The sequence below is a fragment of the Amphiura filiformis genome, chromosome 11, assembly GCF_039555335.1.
Source record: "Amphiura filiformis chromosome 11, Afil_fr2py, whole genome shotgun sequence".
Taxonomy (NCBI): Eukaryota; Metazoa; Echinodermata; class Ophiuroidea; order Amphilepidida; family Amphiuridae; genus Amphiura; species Amphiura filiformis.
In genome coordinates this window covers 25123345-25147909 of record NC_092638.1, presented here as the reverse complement: position 1 = coordinate 25147909, position 24565 = coordinate 25123345, and the positions used below count along the sequence as shown (strand labels likewise).

Sequence of the window (24565 nt, the reverse complement as noted above, 5' to 3'; positions counted from 1 at the left end):
GTCTGTTTATTGTGTTTGAGTGCTCACAATGTATATATAAATTATAAGAGGGTGATTGATTTGATAATTTGCAGCCATTAGAAGGAGATGAGCTATAATCTTGAGTAATATTCTGTGCAGTCCAACTTATTGAATGATTGCACAGGTTTAAAGTAATTTTCTTGTTTTTGATTTTTAAAAACCCAAAACATTGATAAATGGGGAAAAATACATAGTGCAGTCATCTAGTACCTTGTACATACAGGCTTTACCCAAGGTCCACAAAGACATGGAAGCAATACTTGAGGATGTCTCTTCGTGCAGCATGGTAAAGAAGTGGGCTGCCGAGTATAAATGTGGCCAGGAGAGCCTGGACGATGCATGACCCCTGTTTGTTAAGGCTAGTCACCTTCACCAGATGAGACTAGATTGACAATTCTCAGGAACCACTGACTGTCAAGGTATAATTATCTCTAACAGACAAACAAGAAAAGATAGTTTTTTCAAACTTTTGTCATATAGCTCATCTCCTTCTACCTTAAGCCACAAATTTATCAACAAATATTTTGCAAAATTAACACAAAAGGTGGACTTTCTTAATTTTTGGTTTTTACTGGAGAGGCCATCTGGGGGGAAAGAATTATGAGTTCTCCCCTACTCCCACCCTGGATTGGAAATCATGGCATATTTCACTGCCTCCCCAATGATTTCAGGCCTTATGCTAAAGCCACGATTTCTCTGTGTTACAAAATTAAAATTGTGTGTTACAAATTTTCTGTTTTCCAATATATATATAAATAAATATAAAGCACTGAAAAGTGAAAGCAAACATGTTTTATAAGTGTATTTTGTATTACCTTTTACTGTAGTAGTCTAGTAGACCTAGAATTAATGCTAAAATGGATTGTTTAATGGTTGATTACTGCTAAATATCACTTTACTGCTAAATAATCACTTTTATTTTGCAAATCAGCACAAAAGTTAGAATTTTACAGTTTTTTACTATTTTGTGGCATTTTCAAATTTGCCGTGGGCAAACCCCGAATTCCGTGAATTTTTCCGTTTTCCTGTATCACAGAGAAATCGTGGCTTTACTTTATGCGAGAAAAACTTAATACTTTGAAACGCACATGAATGCAGGCTAGGCCAAAGAGCACCAAAAATGGGCTGAAAATAAATAATGTACAACACGGAATTTGTACTCACAAAAAACCTAAATTCAGGCTAAAACCGGAAAAGTGGCATCTCTGCTTATAAATAAATCAAAGAAAGGAAAAATATCATAAATACCATTAACCTTTATATGATGGCTACGAGGAGAATTAATGTTGACAGTGGAATGGTCATATCTAGGGATTAGTACAAGAAAGCCATATCAACAATAGCTGCCCTAAAGACATTTAACAATGTCTGCATTCTATATTGTATATTCATCTAATAAAATATGTCACCTGGCAGCTATTGCAGGTGGGCCTTTTTACGCTATTTTCTTGATATTAATTTGCTAGTTAATTGCATATGATGGCTGCACGTAGGCAATATGACAATGCAGACAAATAAAATATTGATGGAATCAAATTATAAATGTGTTTTAAATCGCTGCACACTTTCAATTTGTAGCAAATTCATTATTTTTCTTTTGCAAATTTGACAGTCATTTGTGGCTGTACAAAGTGTGGACAGAGTTTTGTTTCTTTTATTTTGTTACGGGATCTGAAATAATTGGTAATTTTTTGCCTAAAATAGTCACTTGACTAGAGCCTATAGATATTTGATTAATCCAAGCACATCAAACCGGAAATTTTACGTACTTGCATTTCCTCCTTCACCATGACATTTTGCTTTGAGTTATCTTCAGTAGATAGCACCAATAACAGGAAAGGCTTCTGGGACAAACATTTGTGTTACACCAAATGACCCTGACTTTGGAGTTCTAAGGGCAATACAATTGTACTTTTTGGGGTAATTTACATGTATTCTTTACAAGGCTAAAACCATTTATCTATCACACTGTACAAAACACAATTATCAACATGATTAATATCAATTGGTTCAAACTTTATTTCAATATAAAACACATTTATATACAAACAGTAGTGATAGCTTGAAAGCCAATAATCATGTGTGAGTGATATAGTAATATTTAATATGTCTAATTTTGTCTTAAATGGTGCAGTTCTTGGTCTTCTGTGCTGTGGTTCTTGATTTTTTTGGTGGATATGAGGGAAACGTGTTACTTTTTGGGAAAAACAAAATGAAAACAACGAGAATTTACTAACTTAAACAATAAATCTACATTTTCTACATTTACATATCTATACATTATTTTTTGTCACAGACCCCTTTACAGCACAGGGGGCACGTACGACACGTGCCCTGGGTGCCACTCTTAGGGGTGTGCCGAATTGACCAATTCAGCATCGATTCTGTGCCCCTCCAATGGATGAAAATCAAAATTCTCGCGCTTTGCGCACATTTCAGCACAAAAATCGTTTGAAAGCTCATTCTAAGACCGATATTCAACTTCATTATAGGCCTTATTTGTCCAAATTTTGCTTGCTCCACGCGCAATTATTATTTCAAGAATTGGGGGGGGGGGCACCATTATGTATCTTTAGCCCTGGGCGCCACAACCCATAGCTATGCCAGAGGGAAGCGTACGTGCCACCCCCTGCACCCCCTGGCCCCACCTTTGCGCACGCCACTGATTGAATTCAGTGCCAATTATATATAATGTAAACAAAGCCACCATGCAAGGAAATGATTTCCAAAGTGGATATACTGGGAATGTTGCAAAAAGTTCTTTTTTAATTCAATAACTTTTCCCTAAATTTTAAACAATATTGGCTACAGTGAGGCAAAATATTGAGTAAATGACACATTTATCATGATACCAAAATTGGTCTAGAAAAAGGGATCATTGATATACCAAAAGACCAAAAATGTGACCCATGTTTGCGTCACATCCCTGTATGGTAATTTATACTGAGTACCCCCTGCACCTGCAGGTACCGTACATTTACATACATGTATAATGCATAGATTTGACTTATTTTTAAGGATTTTCCATCCTGATGTGGCAGTGACGTCAGTGCGCATTTCATTGGGCGCAGCTACAAATCACCAGTGTTCTCTCAAAGCACTGACGTGTACACGCACACACACGCTTAAAGACGGCGCATAGATGCGTCCACGAAACAGCTGCCTCAATGCTTATACGTCACTGCCACATCAGGGTGGTAAATGCTTTCGTTATGTTACAATATTTAATTGAAAAAATTAACAGCTTATTTTGTTGCTACACCATTCTTTTCTGAAGACAGAAATAAAAGAATAAGCAATAGTGTAACGATTTAAGCAAAACGAGTTTGTCGCAAAAATTAATAAACAAATTTTCACTTTTTCTCAACATTATTTGTTCAAAAACCATCATAATTGAAGCTGTGGCTCCTGAGACACAACTATAGTATTTCTAAATTGGTGAACAAAAATACAAAGAGTTTGACTGCTTCTTTTGGCCACAACCAAAACCTTTATGGACATGCCACCTTTTGTGTTACATTATAAAATCATCTTATAGCCTGTGTGCTTCGATCCAAACTTGTCCTTACATATTCTTTGCGTTAAGTGTCATTGAAGTATGCAAGAGAGTAAATAGATAAAGCTGTGGTTTACTCTTGGTCACTAGGTCATGAATTATTGGCAATTTGAATTTCTCAATTGCTAATTGATTTGAGTGGTAATTGGTTATTTTTTGCACGTAGGCCACGTAATTGCGTAAAAAGTATTTTGAAATTAAAATTTCAAAATATTATTAATTGCCACACAGTGCTTTTTTTTTTTTTGCTGTTAGTTTCTTTTTTTGTTTTCTGTTTGGATGACTTCCTCAGGTCTTATGGGCATCTCCTCTAATGGGCAATTCCATTTAAAATCCACACTACCCCTGTGGAAGATTTTGGAAATATCTTCCACAGGGGGAGTATGAATTTAAAATGGAATTAGCACATTAACCAACTCTATTTGAAACTCACCCTCCCTCTGTGGAAGAGTCGGGTTGAATGGAACTGTCTAATGTGTTCATTCTATTTGATATTCATACTCCCTCTGTGGAAGGTATTTCCAAAATCTTCCACGGGGGTAGTATGGATTTTAAATGGAATAGCCCAATTTATTAATAGCCCAATTTATTTGATGGTATTTTGATGCACTGATATTGTAGTGCATATTTTGTTATTTTTATGTGAACTGTGGAAATGAATGAATGAATGAATGAATGAATTAATTAATTGAAATGTGCATGTGAAAATCTATTGAATTCAAATTTATGAGGGCCCTTTTGACCCTTGAATTGATTGACCAACCCATCTTCCACAGAGAGTGAAATGACGTGCAAACATCTTGACATGCTCTTATATGTTGTAAAATACCGAATTTCAATCAATTGCATGTTTTTTAACAACCGTACCAATATAGTTCTTGAGGTCAAGATGTTCAATTGATGTTGTTTGCCTTTACAAGTGGTTCTATACCTTGCCCTTTTAGTTCTCTTCTCAGAAACTACTCTCTGTTATATCACATACGACATGATTTTCAGTCAATTCAATTAATTCAATTCAATTTTATTCATCACAGTCCCCATCTGGGCCATCTTCAATTTGTCAACATCATTAGCTGTAAATCCCACACATATCCAGGTGATAACTGAATTGAATTGAAGCAAATTATCCCGGATATGTGTTAGTTGAATGGAAACAAATTATTTAGATGACTAAAAATGGCATCAAAGTACGTGTGATCACACTGCTTGCTTTTGGTTTGTGATACTACAGAAGAGCCAAGAATAATTGTTTTAGTTTGTTGGCTTATTAAAGGAATATTTTGTGATCCTAGCATCCTCTTTTTTTTTGACATTTCCCCGGACATTTCTCAGTAGATATCAAAGAGAAAAGCTTATTCCCAAAACTTCATCAGTTGATTCCAATTTTGTGTTAGCGAGTTATGCATGTGTATTACATTGCTCTATAAGGCCACTGTTGTAATATTTTTGCTTAACGAATTAATCTGCAAAAAATGTTTTGTACATAAACATTATGTAGCCAGAGAGAATGAGGGGATGAGGCTGTGGATCACGAAATGCCCTTTTAAATGGTAGTCATTAATAATGTACAATCTTTTAATATAAAATTCTTAGTTTTGTTCAAACCAGATTTTTGGTTAATTTGTAATGACACATGTCCCAACTTACACTTGAATGGAATCGCCCAAATTTGTTGTTTTTGTAGGTCAACAGAGCAATTTTGACATAAAGTTATAATTATGACCTTATGGCCGCCATATAACTCCATATTAAACAACCGAAATAAACAGTGGGGTTTCTTTCACTTTACCTTGTTAAAAGCTTAAAATGGACACAAACCCTTTCCGGCAGTTACATGTATTACTAATATTATTTCAGCATTTTGGGTAAATAATAACAAAATTAAAATTTTGAATAATTTTGTGCATGATTCTTTATTTCCACTATGTCTTGATATGTTAAAAGCTCCTTGTATTTCGCTATGTCAAATGTGATATAAGATTAGGGTTATGGTTATTAGGGCTAGGGTTAGGATTAGAATTAGGGTAAGGGTAATAGGGTCAGATTTGACATAGCAAGCTTAACTTCATATTTAACATAAAGAACCTTATTTTTGATAATATTGAACCTTTATAGACTAATCCAATTTCACACATTCCTACACCTCAATGGCAGCCATTAGCTGGGTCCCCGTTCGCTCTATCTCACCTAAAATGTGAAATGATACGGCCTTGGAGGGTATTTTAAACTGCATTCTATCACCCGTGTTACACGTAGACAAAACATGAAAGAGTGATGACAGTTTACAACACAACAGAATCTAACATCGAATTTTAAGCGGGTTTAATCCACCCAATTGGGCACTCACAGCACCTGTTTGGTGCATGCTGGGACCCAATAATGGCCGACCAAATCCTGACCATGACTTAGCTCGTTGGATTCGTCTATAGCAGAATATAACCAAGGATACTAATACACACATTTTTTTATCACTAACTTGAATTCAAAATTGAGCTCAATATTAATTTACAAATGATTTTTGTAGCAAATCTGTTTGCAACTGACATATCATCACCATGATATGGTTTGACTGTATGCTACAGTAAATACCATGCATGCACTTTCTTGGGGCTCGTGTAATTTAATGTGTCAAACTCAGTATGTCTTTGCATTCATTAAACATGCTATAAACAAATTGTGCACAGAATGACTTGTAAGAAATAAATATAATAGAATGGATGTTTTGAGAGAACTACTTTATAGTGCAACTATGACAGTTTTATGGAGAGAATAGGAATGGAGCATGGGTTTGAAATAAGATTAAATATTACACTACAAGGCCAAGACTAAAATGAGCTGAAATAGGCTGATTATGCATAATATTTTGCAGATATACTGCATGGCAGGCACTATGGAAGGCTATAATAGCATTGTGCTCCCTCCGCTAACCCTGATTTACCTCTGTTGTTGTGAACTCTCGCCAAACAATAATGCTGAACTTGCACACGCACATGACCAAAGTAAATGCAGAAAATTTGAAGTTGCCTGCATAGCAATCAAGTGATTTATAAACAAATGATAAAGTTGTAAACAAACTGATAACAAACAACAAACTGCCCTACATGTATATTCACTCCTCATTACATTGTTTTTGAAAAAGGAATGGGGAAGCTAGTTTTCAGGTGCTTAATACGAAGAATACAAAATGTGTAATTGGGCAATCCTCTACATATAATTGTTTAAAGGCTATTCCAGTTAAAATCCATACAAACCCTAACGGATGACATAACGTTAATCTCCCACACAGGGGGTGTAGATTTCAAATGGAGCCACCCATTCACTACTCCCATTTGAAATTCACAATACCTGTGTAAAAAGATCAAGGTTTAGTCTTCCACAGGGGGTGCATGGATTTTAACTGGAATACCCCAGCGTATGTGTATGTGCTGTAAATACATGTAGTTCATGCCTGTGGTTATTAACTTACTGACTTAAGGGATGGGGTATGAACGTTTGGACAGTATTTTTTGTGGGACATGAGAGCACATCAGACATATCGAATTGCATTCTGAATACGAAGAATGTCCTTCTGATATCAAATAATTTAGATTTTTGAACTTGGCGATATAATACATATTTTGTGGCAAATGACTAAAAATTGATATTTTTGATTAACAGTCCTCGAAGTAAACTTTATCAATCTAATGATATGTACTTTAAGCGTATGTAACTTGGATGAAAAGCTGATGATCAAATGAAAATTTTACCTTTCGTATTGAAGATATGGATTTTTTTCCAAAAACACCAAAAAAATTTTAAAAAATTTAAAAATGTGAAATTTTAATAATTTGTCATAAAATTTGTATTAAATCGCGAATTTAAAAAAAATCAAAATTATTTGATATCTGAAGGACATTTCTCGTATTCAGAATTCGATTCGATATGTCTGATGTGCTCTCATGTCCCACAAAAACTCCTGTCCAAACGTTCATACCAGAGCCCTTAATAATTATATGGGGACATTGAAAACTGAGTGCAATAGGATGTTGGGTTTAAACAACAATCAAAACATTCATACTCTATCTTGAAAATTTTAAAACACTGTGATTTATTGTTGATTCAGTGAAAATACATAACCATGTTCATCAACTTGACAATCAATATAATCAATATAATCATGTTTCTTTATAAAAATGGAAAACAAGTATTTAACAAATTTAACAATACAATACACAAGAAAAATTCTATTTACTGACCAAAATTACTTGTTTTTAAAGAAGAAGTTATTTTTTTATTACTTCCATGGTCTGTGTTATGTGCCGAGTGTACACACTGAAGTGGTCAACAATCACGCTGATTGGATGATCAACGGTCTTGAAGTTGACAACAAGACAGTTGACTCATTGGTCGTTAGTCCATAGAAGGGTGGGAGACCTCACCACTTCTATGCGATTACCGATCACCAGCACCTACCCGGACCACAGAAGTAATAAAAAATTTACTGTATGTTCTTGCAAATGAATACAGGAAATATGATTACAAATATTTGAAAGTTTTTTCATTGCGAGTAAAAACTTTTTGGACAATATTTGTAAAATAATCTCCTGTACTTTTTGCCAAACCCTGCTTCCTTCCAACAATCTTATATTTATAGTGATATACAATCATGCACAGCACATAGGGTAGGGGTTCCAATCTGGTTTTTGAAATCAATTAGACCTCATTTGAAAAGACAAACTTGAGTCTGTGATCCAAAATGGGGGCGAGAACCCCCAGGTTGGGAACTTGAGCCCCTGATGTATAGTGTACCAAATAAAAGCATCCCCTAAGAAATTCAGTAATATAAGTGAGTAAACAAAATGCTGGAGGAGAGTTGCTTCTATTGGACTTTTCTCTTTCATCAAAAGCTGATAATGCATCTCTACTCATTGGACTATTACAGTTGAAATCCATACACCCCCTATTGAAGACATGACCATATTATCTTTTACATAGGGAGTGTGAATTTCAAATGGGGTTACCAGAATGGGTGACTCCATTTGAAATCCTCACCCCCTGTGTAGGTGATTATGGTCATGTCTTTCATAGGAGTGTGAGGATTTCAACTGGAATGGCCCAATCTAGCATTTATATGGAAACGCACAGTACACGTAGATAAATAATATTGCACAAAATTTTTGTCTTTGATTCTTGTTGGGGTGTGCTGGTATTGGACACTTATACATAGAACCATCTTCAACTTTTTTACCCAATTGTTTTCATCTGTAACTTTGTTGCGTTCCCATGACTACCATCAATTGTATCTACATGAAAAAAATAACAAATAAATAAGAGACAAATTAAATAATAGCACCAACAAATTGTGCAAGTAGTTAACACATAAATACTGGTATCATTTTAGATAACATTCTGGTTTTTTTTTTACATTATGACCTAACAAAATAAATACTATGATTTTAAACATAAAATAGATTTCTCACATTTATTAATTAACAAGGTTTAGTCAAGAGTTGGACTGTGCAGTGACTTTTGCAATGAGCCCAATATAGCACACCTTATCCATCTAAATACTAAACCCTATTATTGTCTCAATTTGGGAACATCAAACAGGTTTAGAGATTTATTTCTACAAATTCTAAAAGTAAATAAAATTTTTGTCACTATATCATTTATTTTTCATCCCAATGTGGCAGTGCTGTGACTCTTTAAGAGTGTGTGTACATGTATATGCCAGGGCTTTGTGCGAACGCTAGCAATTTGAAGCTGCACAAAATGAAAAACGCACTGACGTCACTGCCACATCAGGGTGAAAAATGGTATAACAATGTGACGTGAAGTTACAACTCGCTCTAAAAATTCCTTATCATAGTATCACAACTAAAAGGTAACATACATATTATAATATATAAAATTTAGCCTTAGGTATGTATATCAGTACATACCAGCATATATGTTGAAACAATAATCAAACAGTTCATCAATGGTATTTCAATTACCATGTACTGTATTTATAACCAAGTTTATGACAATTAATTAGCTAAATAATTTTCCCTTCAAAAAACTAGACGTGTTTGTACACATAGTGATTATTTAAAATAATTTATTTCCTGATTGTGAGTGACCCAACACAAGTAAGTGAGGCACTTGTTTGAAGCGGACTATATAATAATTCAGAGATTGCGTTGGAGTATACAGTTGGAGGGCCATTCAACTTTGACACGCTATTATTAAACTGTACGCTATGAATACGCACACAACGAAAATTTAAATTTGCTTGGTTTGGGTTGCAGTTTTAAAAGCTTCCAAATTTCTCTCTACAACTCCTAATAGCTATATATTTTATATATAACTACAAGAAAGGCTTTCAACATTCCATATATGTTCACAAAAAATACCGTAACTTTGCAAGGAATATGATATGGGCACATAAACACAAATTTTTGTCATGAATTGAGATAAAAGAGTAAGAAAAACTGTGTTATTTTAAAAATGGTGCGAGTTCATAAATCAGGAATTTGCATATGATTAGAAACATGGCTTATTATCCTCATATTAAAAAATCAAGATTTTTGGTTGGTTAAGACAAAAACCTGCCGGGATGAAAAGGGTATTTTACAAGAAGGAAAAATACCAGTAAACAGTAGGCCATGCGACAACAGCATTGAGAAGGTTCATGCGAGCAGTGTATTTCACTGACGCAGATGAATGGCGGCGCTTAGGCGCAACAAAGTCACGCTGCGTGTACTCGTTCATGGTGTCAAGTCACGCGGTATTGTTATGAAGTTGTTTACTTAATTTTCGTCGATGGGCCTAATCTGGGTAACCAATTTAAACTATTATAACAATTTAGAATTTTAAGTTCAAAATTTGGGACAAAGACTAATCGATAGATAAAGGTTGAAATTACTTGTCTGGCTAAAAATTAGAATGATTAAAGCGTTAAGACAGAAAATATCCGGGTTATATGTCCTTAGCAACGAAAATAAATTTGAAGGTAAAGCAAGCATAAAAATCACTTAATTCTAACGACAAAAGTAGACAAAATGGAAATCAAGTAGAGAATTGTGAAGATATTTTCTGATAAAACTTATTTGTTAATTGCCCAAGATGATTGGCTACACATAATACGATACATTTCAAATCGAAATTTTCATGGGAAAAGTAAAAAGCATACCCAAGAGTGCGACGGTCATTTTTGCCAAGGTCGCGTTTGTTAATAATTTGACCTTTAACGGAAAACGCGCATGATGGCCCTCCGACTGATATAGCCTACACATACAATCTCTCTATTTACACCTTCCAATACTTCTCTATACATTGATGTAAAGTATGCTGTGGTCTCATTGAATTGATAATAAAGTTATAAATATAATGTTATTGCAAAATTTACCAAAATTGAGTCCCAGTGACACAGTTTATAAATGTTATTTTCTTTTTATAAGACAACTTTAACCGAATCAGCCTCATTTACTCCTATTTACTGCAAAACAAGCCTTGCTTATCAATAGGGGTTTCCATGTAATTATTGTCTGTTTGCAAAAGTATATGTTTTTTCCTGAATTCCCCATCTTAATTGACCTCATTTGTGACAAATAAGTGGGTCTTCACTTGGCATGGGACTGAAGCAAACAAAAGAAGCTATACTATGATCAGCTTGTAATAGGCGAGAATTATTCAGTTTATGTTACTGCATGCATGCATCAAGAAAGTCCAAACTTACACCCACATAAATTCACAAAGCACACATCAATCATGCAATACTCCCAGCTGCATGAACGTATTTCTATTATCAATATCATGAGTCTCGCCTTTCACATGCTGATTATTCAGATCTTAGGATTATATAGGAAACACCACATTTAGATTGCAAATTTGCTGAAGTTTCAAGCATAATTATGTAGTGTAACGTGTTAAGTGAGCAAAAACAGTAAAGTTTAAATAAAATATTGTGCTACACACGACTCATTTTGCTTAATCATGCACATATCAGCTATTAAAAAAGAATGACTTCTCATGCTATGATTCAACCCCAAACATTTTCACAGTTGTACTGCAAGTGTGCCAACAAACCGCTCTTGTATGTGTGCGTGTATGCTTTGCTCAATTAACTCGATGCATGTGATTTGATATTTCATCCAGCATAATACACACCTACATCAATACAATAAGTTGAAGCAATGTTTACAGCTGCATGCATAATACATACTAAGGACATCACAGACATAGAGAACAGAGAATCCCGCTTTTCGCCATCCCTGAACAAATATATATTTGGGGGTATTCAAGTCCTTGCTGACAGCACACAGAAACAAAAGCAAATCTCATGATAGATTTGCCTGTGTCGGTCTTTTAATGCAATCAGTGCATTGCACCATAAGTGTTTCAATGTAAGTAATTTGCAAATGTTACCCCTGAGTTTCACACGTGACTGAATAAGGATGATAGCCAGTCTGGATTCCATGATTTCTATTTCTGTGGGATAAACAGCATACAAAACTGCATGCCTTAGGCATCTTTCTGCAAAAGCATATTAAAGGTGGTACATTGTAATTGCATACAGAATGCCTGTGATTTAAGAACATATCCAGATAATATGTACCCAATCATATAATCAACAAATTGCATGTTATCAAGACTTCCACTTCCAAATGCAAAATTGGATACGCTCGATGACAAGAGCCCTTGCTCAGATTTATTATGACACAAAGCTACTGTTTCAATCAAGTGTTTCGAGTGGATATAATGTCGTACTTAAAGAGTCCGTCTTTTAGGTAAAAGATGGAAAATTAGCACAGGCAAGTTGTATACATTTATAACTGAAAAACAAAACAAATAAGAAACAGGAGGCTCAATATACAGGGTGTCCCTGAAAGAACTGTATCGTCAGAAACTTTTTGGGTATTTTAACGCATAAACCAAACATAACTAAATAACTGATGTGGTTGAGGAATATATATGTGACGTGTCATGTCAAAAGGAGACACTTTTGGGCAGGATCGTAAATGGAGAAATAGCCAAAAATCTACCCAGTGGTAATTTTTTCACAATTTGGGTTTGTTGCGAATTTGTGATGTTACGAGCGTATTAATGTTAAAAATATTGTCTGATAGTTTCAGACCGGAATATAACTGGCATCTTGTATTTTTTGAAACATTTTTCAAGGTAATTCCTACTCTCAACATTGTCAATAATATTTTTAAAGGCCGATATCTCAATTTCCAATTTTATAATACCATAACTTACAAACTCAATATCTTCGCTTAGAAATGTCCGATTTCATTGGGGAAAACGGCGTTGTGGAGCAAAATATCTCTATATTTAAGATATGTAAAAATCTCAAAATTGATAACCTGCCCAAAAGTGTCTCCTTTTGACATGACACGTCACATATCAGCTACCACGTACTTTTTGACAATTGACCGCTCCATTTTTCAAATAAAAGAATTTTACGAAAGTACCTTATTTGCGATCTGTTCCGCGGAGTCAACTATCTATCAATGACAATAGACGCCTCATGCCCTGATGATGCGCAGTGATTAGCACTCCAAATACAGATCATCGATTGATATTTGAATCCGTGGAAAGGTTTGAAAATCAAGGAGTTTCGTAAAATTCTTATATTTCAAGAACGGTGTGGTCAGTTGTCAAAATTCAAAAAGTATAGCCGATTTATTGCTTAACCACACAAGTTATTTAGTTATGTTTAGTTGTGGTGTTAATATACCCAAACAATTAAGTTTTGGACGATACAGTTCTTTCAGGGACACCCTGTATGTGTTACATGCAAATAATGTCAGAAATATGTGTTCTTCACTTAAATCCATTAACTAACATTATCATAGTACCCGTGTATCAAAACGTGCATAGCACAATGTATGTTAACAATACACTGAAAAAGATGATGCAATTTATTTATAGAGATAAAAACCTTGGGTAAAAAGTTGGAACTGCAGCGAATTTGCAAGTATCTGATTTAAATTTGTTATTTATTTTCATATATTTAAAAAACAAGAATCCATCTTGAAAAGTGAGGGACATTTTGCCTGAATTGTCATATGAAGTAGCAGATAAAAGCAAAAATTGATTCATTACCCATAAATGGGGAGGGGGATATGTCCCCCATCCCCCTCCCAGGATGATACATACATGCGTACAAGCATACATTGTCGTATAGCTTCAATATATACATGTAATTCAAATTCATCTAGTATCTGGAACACTTTTCACTTTTTCTTATATTCATCAGTATATTGAATTCTAGTTAAATTCATTCATTTTGGGAAAGTAAATTCAAGTTTGCTAGACAAATGCTTCATCCCATATTGTGGAATGTACGCCAGTGCTAAATTGACATTGATTGATTGATATTGTAATGGCCACATCAATGAAATCACAGCTCTGACCTGAGTGTCCATCAATCCCCAGCATCTTTGATGTACATGGGAGAGCGAGCCTGTTTGTCGCTAATATTAATTTTTAGATATAGCCAATAATAGTATTTTTACAAAAGAAGTTAAAACTTCTTTTGTAATTTACATTTCTAGAAACATAAGTCCAATTGTGATGGAGTTTTCAGCAAAATAAACCTCTGAAAATTGCACATATAATGAAATTGAAAACTAACTTTTGATTTCAATTAACAAACGACTCATTTCGATTGATCGCATCACATTTGTCAAACTTCTTACAACATCATGTTATAAAATCTAGAAAAGTTGTTAAAAAAGGCCTCCTATGTCATTCAGAAAGCCTCATACCCAGAGGGTTCCAGAAATGCTCAATTTCTACTTGCCCTTTGCTTATATGAATATATTGTATTTGCTGCAGGCCGAATACTGTTTCAAGGACTTTGTGGCAAATAGTGCAGCTAGTATAATTTACTGACTGTGCATGCAAAGATGAAGACAAATTTCCACTTGCATGCATGTGTATTGACAGTATGAGAAACATTTACGGGCCACAGTGAATATTTCAATGTAACTAGGTAACACTGATGTTTCAACCCTTTTTCTTTCTTAAATTTGCAATGTCTTTCTCACAATGATGTAGACAATGCAAGGCTACACATTCAGAGAGAGTAGCAAAGAGAGCAGATTTCATGAATCAAAATGAATGCACATTTTCGGTAAATCCTTGCGAGTACACCTGAGAACTTGTCATTTGATGTCAAGCCGACTTGCAATGTGCAGTAACGATGTTCGATAAACTATGTTAGATAAACGATGTCGGCGCAGATCGGTGTGATGTCAAACGACGCATTCTCAGGTGTACTCGCAAAGGCTTATGGGATTTACTGAAACAGTCATTTCTCAGAAACATTTCAGGTTTACACAGAAACATGTTTGCTATCTCATTCTGGGCTATTCCAGTTGAAATCCATACACCCCCTATGGAAGACATGATCTTAATCTCCCATACAGAGAGTGTGAATTTCAAATGGGGTTACCTGATTGGCCGACTCCATTTGAAAACTACACTTCATGTACATGGATTTCAACTGGAACAGCCCATTATGTTGTTTAGTGTGATTCTTACACTGGCTTATTATCACAATGAATTCCATCACAATCAAAACATATGCATGCACCATACAGACAGGCCTAAAAATAACTTATATCGCTAAAAATCCCACCCTAGTTTTTGAAGGTGAAGTGCACTGTTGTTTAACAATTAGGAGTATGGTGTGCAATAGAATGCTTATTGTTAAATAAAGTTGTATTGCAATTTTGCACCTCAAGTTATACAACAACAGGCAAATGTTGGGATGCACATGGTGATGCAATCCAGCCTAATTTGAAGTATACTTTTTTTTACACTTTTACTGTTTCGGTTGAGTTGGTTTTGTTCTTTTTGAGTTGTTTGTTAATGTTTGAGTTCTTTTCTGGTTTTGTTTTCAAGAACAGTTATATTTGTGACCTTTGAGAAAGATAATTCAAATAACCTGACAAATAGTTGAAGAGGCAATACCTCTAAAATGAAAAGTTATACTGGGTAAATACTGGCTGTGCCGAAGTACTGCTACATGTATCATATCCATCTTGTTTCTAAATGGATAGCAAGCACCTGTATTGTATACATGTACTAAACATTGTTAAAAAAGAGTCAAGTGCATTTATTTCCAAGTAAACAACTCAATGGTATACTACAGGTAAATTAAGTAATTCTTGGCCAAGTTTGAACGTATCTGTTGTTGCCTCCATGAAGTGAGCTAAAGCGTATGCGCAATGTAAGGCACATGTATGCTTTCTTCTGTACCGCGCTATGTGCATGTGTGTATATCACGTATCCACTAGCATTCAGAGCAATCGAGCTTGGCCAAGAATTACCTAATTTACCTCTATCGGCTGCATTCTTTATACCACAATATTTTACAAAGGCATATTCCTTGTCTTTCTTTCCTTTTATAGCCCCAAGACATCAATTTCACAAAATACTGTTCTTACTTTCTTTAGGCAGTGAAGAAATCTTCCACAAGACTTTTCGCAAAATTCGGCAAGTTGGCAACCATGATTTTGACATATATGAAAATAAGACCTTAATCTCCCACACAGGGAGATATCAAATGGAGTCACCCATTCAGGTAACCCTATTTGAAATTCACATTCCCTGGTGGGAGATTAAGGTCATATCTTCCACTAGGGGGTGTATGGATTTGAACTGCAATAGCCAAATGTTGGCCAAAATTGCATCATTTTTATTAAAGAGTGGACACAGTCATGAATATTGTCATGAAAATTTGGTCAGTGCCACATATAATACTAAGCAAAGCTCAAACAATCAAGCCTTACTCAATTTTGTTGCGCAGGAAAACCCTCATATGTGTCATTGGCCCCTAAACATGTTTAAAGCAAAACCTCCTATGTAACCTGTTGGCAGTTTTGTTTTAAACATGTTCAGGGCCACAAGCACAGGAGGTTTTTCCTGCCCAATGACGTTATATACATGTGTATGCGATTCAATCAAGCAAAATAAGCCAGTTGAAAGTGCTGGGTTGGGCTATTCCAAATGGAGTCACTCAATCAGTTTGAAATTCACACTCCCTGTGTAGAAGATTAAGATCACATCTTCCAATGGGGGTGTATGGATTTCAAATGGAACAGCCCATTTTGAGATACGAGGAGTAGATCTTTGGTATTTTATTGTCCTCAACAACATGAAAATATTCATGCACCATTTGGACCAATTTAAAGAGGTATAGCCCTGCCAGAGCAGTTCTACTAGGGTGAACCAAACTTGCCCGGTTATCAATTTAATCAGTGACAAGGTTTTCTCTGTATTTACATGTAACAAGTGCTAATTGATGTTTTAATGTTATTGATCAATTAGCACCTGTCAAATTCAGATATAACCTTGTCACTGATTAATTTGATAACCAAGCAGGTTTGGTTCACCCCAGAAGAACTGCTCTGGTGGGGCTTCCTCTTTTGTGGGATTTTAGCTTGAAACTAATAAAAAATAAAATTGAGATTGCACAACAAATGGCTAATTTAGCTTGATCGCATCACATACAATGTTTAGTCAAAATCACAATGAGTTGATTTACAGATTCATAATACAATCAATCACAACTAAACACAACAAAAAATATAAATATTATACATATTTACACATCTACATGTTGATACTGTGTCAAACATACAATTTATACTGTTCTTGAACATCGGTCATCGAGTCCACACCAAAGCGATCTTTGTTCTCCTCCATCAATTTGAAAATGGCTGCTAATTGGTTTTGGCGTACCCTGCATAGAGATAGAAGAAACAGAGCATCATGAGAGACATCAAAAGATACACTCTGTACTTTACATATACCGTATTGTTTGTAATAAACGCCGGGGGCGTTGCATTTTTGCAAAATTTTGCGAAATTGCAACAACAAAAAAGTTAGGTTTTTTTTTGGTTTTGTAGTGTCGGTGGACCTAGACCTAAATGCTAGGATCATTCATGGTTGACCTAAAAAAAATTATTTTTTAGGTTAACCATGAATGATCCTAGCATTTAGGTCTAGGTCCGGGGACACTACAAAACCGAAAAAAATAAAAACTTTTTTTTTAATTTGGTACCGGGTTGGGTATTTCCTGCCAGCGTAATGTAATCTCGGCGGTACCCGTTTACCGTTTTACCGAAAATGCCAGCCTTAATCGTGACTGACATGACTGATGCAAGTTTTAAGCTTACCTACACGATATGTCATGGAAATGTTTGCATTTTTGTCAATTTTTCACAGAAACATTGGAGGGGGGCGTTTATTAGAGGGGGCGTTTATTGCAAACAATACGGCAACTAAACTAGGGCTTCAAGCCAGCCCTTGCAAAAATATAGAAATAATAATGGAACATTTGGAACACAGTGGGTATCAGAGATCAGTAACTATGGAAGTCCAAAAAAAAAATTTTGTCTCATTTTTCAATGATACTAAATCTTTTCACTGATGCATGTGTTAATGTATAAATCTGTTCATTATCACATCATTGGCCATTTAATACTTGTAATTGCATACATGTCCACAACACCATTCCTAGCAGCCAGAGTGTGGATTTTCCAAATCCAGACCTTTTCCACAGAAATCTTCATTCTGGCCAAAAGTAGCCCTTTATCCCCTCTGCTATTGATTTTGGATCTTATTTTGTAACAAATTTCTCAGAAAGTTTGATGATTTGGGGTATATTTATCAAAATTGTTGACATTTTTGGCCCAATTTTACTTTTTTTTTACAGACAAAGCAGGTGGGGGGGGGGGCTGGGGTGCATCGCCCCCAAAGCATGCCTGCACAGTTCTGAAGATGAGATGTATACTCTATACATAAAGTCAAAAACTCCTTAGTAATATCAATTTCCCCTTTGGCTTTGAGAACAATTAGGAACCACCTTTAAAATAATATCTCTATAAAATCAGTCAGTGAGTATCAAATTTCCATGTTCTGAATATCACATGTAGTACAAGCATACTGCATAATTCATTGAGACAGACATACATGTATTGAAATGATCTGCAAATAAATCTAATATGACCATATTACTTTACCAACACAGCCTTTTTGTTTCCATAGCAACACAATGCATTTAAATGATAGCGAAGATGGATGATTGAGTAAGTATAAATTCTGCACAGCACAAATGATGCATTGGACTATTCTATTTGAAATCCATACACCCTCTGGAAGACTTGACCTTAATCTTCCACACAGGGAGTGTGAATTTTAAATGGGGTTAACTGAATGGGTGACTTCATTTAAAATCTAAACCCCCCTGTATGGTCGACTAGGGTTATGCCTTCCATAGGGGGTGCATGGATTACATGGAATAGCCGAATTATTAAAAGATCACTATGTCTGGACACTTTCTCATCACTGAGTACCTTCAATGCAACTATTAAGCAACGGACTAAGTGATGTCTGTTTTTGCAATAATTACAGTATAGATATACATCATACCCCAAAGTTATTAAGTTTTATGATGACAATAAAAATGACAATTACAGGGCTGTCAACTCTCACGCATTGGCTGTGAGTCTCACGCATTGGGTCACTTTCTCACGGTCTCACGCCAAGGTAGTATAATCTCACGCCTAGGTAGTAAATCCCACGCAAAAAGCTGGAAAATGAGTAAAATCTCATGCATCGTCATGAATAATTTGTTGCTCCGCTTTTCACATTCCCGAGCGCTGTGACTCAAATAATCATCGGTACAAAATGAACATTGGAGTTGGCAAATCCCGGTACGCCTCTGTCTCACGCCAAGCAATTCCAAAAAGTTGACAGCCCTGACAATTATCACCTTCATCAAAGGAGTGTTTTGTGATCACAGCATCCGCTTTTTATGACATTTTTCAGTAGATATATCCCCCCCCCAAAAAAAAATTATTCCCAAGATTTCATTCAGTTGATTCTGATTTTATGAGTTATGCATGATTATGTGTATTACACTATGTGTTGCAATTTTTGCAAAAAGTTATCTGCAAGAAATTTTTTTGTACATAACATTATGTATCCAGAGGTTTTCAGTGGTTTAAAAATCTCAACTTTTTTTTGAGAAAAGTGGGGGATGAGACTGTGGATCACAAAATGGCCATAAGATAATGAAAGGAAACACATATCATAAACCTGATATGTTTCATGCTGAATATGCCCCCTCTAATAAATGCCATCCCCAACATATATTTTTCATGGAAATGCCGATATATCCTAGGTAAGCTTAAAATTTGCATTTGCTGTCGACATCATCACTAAATTGCATGGATAACACCTATAGATTCGTACTTTAATTTCCATCCCGGTTTTTTTTTTTTTTGGCCAAATTACAGTCAAAATATCATTTTTAGAACTAAATAAATCAATTTTTTGCTTGGAAATGCTTTGCAAATCTGCTATTTTGTAGGGATAGCGTCCCGTTTTACATTACTGACTCTGAGTGATAAAGATGCTGTTTATGTGGGTCGCCATATTGAATTTGAACCCAGAAGCAAACCGGGAAGTGAGTTATTTATGCTCCAATATTTAAAGTTTTTTCTTTGAAAATTTGCCTTTAATAAATGCCTCTCTTTTGGACAACGCAATGCCCCCAGGCCGTTAATTAGAAAGAACACAGTGCTGTTATAATTTAACAAACTGCAATATATTTTGGATATCCTACCAAACTCCTAATGAGGCAATATTCCTGGTTCGCAATGAAGGGCTTCATAATGAAAAACAATGAAGGGCTTCATAATGGGCTGTTCTAGTTGAAATCCATGCCCATTATGGAAGACATGACTGCTATATCCCAATCCAAACTAGCAAAGACTGCTACAAGAACTCATTCATTCCTCTCAATACCAGAGATTGGAACTCATTACCAGAAGAGATCACCAACATAACCAGTACCAAGTCATACAAAGAAGCAACTACAAAGCACTACCTCAAGTAACTCCATCAATCACATTGCGCACCCACCAATCCTCTCCGATTAGCTCCGACTTTTGGGGCGTGGGACAGTACTCTACAAGACAAGACAAGACAAGACCTCAATCTCCCAAACAGGGAGTGTAGATTTTAAATGGAATCACCCATTCAGGTAACTCCATTTGAAACTCACACTCCCTAGATGTGAAAGCTTAAAGCTGTATCTTCATTAGGGGGTGAATGGATTTTAACTGGAATAACCCAATACAGGCACATGATACATATAGAACTTCATGTCAAATAACATAAAAACAATGTATAGTCCTCATTAGATATGCATCTCCTTTGAAAGACTATCTATTTTTATCCCCATCGAAAATGTATCTTCATATAAAAATGTTTTACAAGTATTTTCCTTATCTCATCACTCATACCTCAATCAATTTGTTATGCACATTTGCCTAAAAGTTAATAGCTTACAGCTCAGTGTTTGTTGGTATGTAAAATTTTCAATTAGGGATTCAATCATGTTTCACCGTTGTTCATCACCGTTTAACAATGATGCGGCCGCGTCGTCTGCGTGGTTTACTTCGCGAGGGCAGCATTAGCTGCCCGAGCGGAGTAAACCACCCAGACGCGCCGGCCGCGAGTTGTTAAACGGTGATGAACAACGGTGAAACATGATTGAATCCCTTTCAACAACAAAAAGAAGCTAAAGATCGTATAATTCACGATTATTTCACGAGGAAATGTCAGTTAATCATTGTCACTAAGCCTTACAAAAACTTCGATGATTTCTCTGTTAATATCATCAATAAAACTACAGAATAAAGCGGCAAAATTTAGCCACTATCTGAAAATACTGAATTCAACTTGTAAGCTTGTATACGCACAAAGGTTCCAGGCATGACGAATTTTACGCGCTCTCGCGTAACGCGTAGTCTCGCTCGCGTTCGCGTATACGCTACAGTGAAAGTGTGGATTCATCACGAATTAACAACGGTTGGCTCCTGTACAAAGGTATAGGAAGAGTTGTTGAAATCCAGTTATAGCACAGTGTTATAGGCAATATTTTAAAAAGAAAGTTTCATTTTGGTACATACCTGAGCTGTGATTCACTAAGAAGGAAAGAGCAAGACTTCAATATTTTGGAAAAAATGCTGTGTATTTCCGAGACGTGTTGATCTTCATTTTACAGTTACCAAAAAAAAAATCTATTGGCTTTTGCTTTCTTGTTTTATTTACCACTTTATCATTTTTAATAATCGCTATCAGGATCTGACTTCAAGTTCAAATACAGGACATGTCACTATGCACATAATGAACATTTAATATCATAGTAGGCACCTCCAAAATCAATATTCAATTGTTAAACCTGAGTTCCAATCAAATTACCAAACCCTTATAGCTCTGAAATCTGCAGAAGCACAAGTGTACAATTCATAGTACTTTGTAAAGCATACAAGTGAAAGTTGATACATTGTATACATAATATAATGTGTGAAGCCTGCATATGAAAACCACATGACAGAAATGTATGGCTACAGTTGAGAAAATTAGATATTATTATGATGTGTGTGAATCCATATAAGGTCCAAATTGGGCACTGTTCAGGATTCATTATGAGTTGAGTGACAGGCTAGGGTACATGTAGGGCTGCTGAGATACGCAAATAAACGCAATTATGTTTTGTTGTTGGTGGTTTTTTTTTAATTTTAATTTTTCTGGGATTTGGAGAGGCCCTTCCCATGACCTAGAGCCAATCGCTCCAATGCAATCACTTGTGGTAAATTGTGAACTCACAAAAAACATCACACTATTTTAGCCCAAAATAAAGTTGATTTTTGGTATTTGATGGGTCAATGCACATATATACACTTTTTTTTTCATTTATTCATTTTTTTTGTTGTTGCAATTTTACCCTATATTTTTGGTACAAAACACAGTGTTTTTCAGGCTAAAAAGGAAGACACACATGTCTCGATCCCCTTACTTCCGCTGCCTACGGTTTCCATGCATTTCTATATCCGCTGCCTACGGTTTCCATGCGTTTCTCCCATACATTGGTACATACATTTTTGTATCTCAGTGTGTGCACTACACAAAATCAATTGCAAAAGTACATCAATTTGCTTGCTTACCCCAAATGATTAGTCACAAATCCATTATCCACAATGTAGCATCTTATTTTTACTTCAATGCAATTTGATTTAAGATACACGTCAACATGACGTCTTGAACATCGATCATGTTTGTGAGCCAAGGTTGCTTCAGACTGATTCATTATTTTCCAATTTCTAGACAATGAAGACACATACGCCAAAAGCTTTGAAAAACTAGTTAAAAGTATCAACTAACAGAGGGAAAACTGTATGCATATAACTACGTAAGTTCACCCACCCTTGTGTTCTACTTGGCCATGGACAGTGTGATGAATGCATCTTTCATTTACACATGTCCTTTTTCTTCTTTTTTTCATGTTTTTAAAGATTTCTAGGCATTAACACGTGAAATTGAGGCAAAACACTGACAAAACTTCAACCAGGCCAAGTGATCTAATGTGAAGAAAATAAGATTGCATAATTTTTAATAATTTTGCAATGCACGAATTTCTATCGAAACTGCGGCCAAAAATACTATTCCAATTCAAAATAACTAAGACTTGAATAGCGAGGTCACCGCTGGGGGTCAGGCAGGGGCTATTTTAATGTGTCTCACTGTCACGTTCGTGCAATGAGATAAAAGTGTTGATGAAGTAGAGTGCGTTTCAAAAATTAAAAATTGACATTTTTACCTGAATGTGACCGTAAGAAAGGCTCTACCATTGTCTACTATTAAAGCATATCTACACGGATTGTTAATTGTCACTGCACGAATATTTTATCTCGGCACGAACGTGACAGTGAGACATGTTAAAATAGCCCCTGGGGTCAGGGATCAGGCTCGAGGTTACACTCACATTGATACACATTGGTCACATGTCCAGACAATTTTCCCGTGAAAATGTACCTATTAATCTTGACTGACCGTAGACACACACCTAAACATGGAATGCCCATGATCTGCCGATAGGTGCAGGTTGACGGAAATAATGCAAAAACACTATTTAGAGCACTGCATATATCAGATTCATTAAACCATGGAAAAAATATAGATAAGAATTCAGTCTTCATCCAAACACCCTTCTGCCAAGCATAATTATAGGCTGCCTCATTTCTTCATAATTTAAAAATATCATTGGCCACTAAGACACAGTGTAGAGTATGTAATCAGGACAGGGTGAGATTACCTGTGTATCAACTTTGAACTCATCAGGTCAGTGATATAACTCTCAATCAGTAATCATGAGGTACAGGGTTCAAACCTGATGAGTCCTGATTTTTTCTGATCTCTCAATTTATGTCAGTTTGCTCAAGCTTTATAAAGTCATTGAAATCTACATAATTATAGGTTGATATGACGACAGATGGACAACAGATGTATATTGAGTGCTAAATAAAATGAAATGAAAATGGGATGAATGCAAGCGATGGAGAGACGAGACAGACCAATACTGGGGAACATTAAATTGGTTCAGCAAGGCAAGACAAAAGTCAAAACATTTTAAAAATATGTTTGTAAAAAAATCATCAAATTTTTCGCCAGATTTTCAAGCTTTTTGTGATATAATTTTTTATTTTCAATCCTACTTGAAAAGTCTATCCGCCCGTAAAACAGCCTTCTTTTATCGTCGCTCAGCTTAACTAAGCTCAACAAAAGTAATAAATCTCAAAACAATGAAGCAAATTGATCACATTTCCATTCCTTAACATTTTCAAGCGGTTCAATAACGTCACACCGGCCATTATTCTACATCCAGGCAAAATGTGTCGATAGAAAGTCTAACAAAGAGGAAATGTGCTGATTTTTGCACTGAATATTATGGCAAGCTTTTACTGAAATGCCAATAACATTAATGTTGACTATGTTGTATAAAACCCAATTTCCGTCGCACGGGGACAGAAATGCCAGGCACATATTGCTGTTACACAAACATCATACTTATCTGATACAAGTATGTAGACACTTTTTTGCTTACAATTTGTTTATAAATGTATTGGGCTTGATCAGTCACATCACAAATTTGATGTG

The 24565-nt window shown here is 35.5% G+C and overlaps 1 protein-coding gene across 1 annotated transcript in view; it reads right to left on the bottom strand.

Annotated features, from left to right (window-relative positions):
• Positions 1–7884: 7884 nt before the first annotated feature.
• Positions 7885–24565, bottom strand: part of LOC140164621 (uncharacterized) — a 35737-nt gene continuing 19056 nt past the window's right edge. Inside the window, exons 4-5 of the mRNA XM_072187956.1 lie at positions 17196–17297; positions 7885–8859 (exon numbers count right to left, since the gene is read on the bottom strand). Of these exons, the coding sequence (XP_072044057.1) occupies positions 8850–8859; positions 17196–17297 (112 nt within the window). The 3' untranslated portion in view covers positions 7885–8849. The remainder of the gene's footprint in view (positions 8860–17195; positions 17298–24565) is intronic.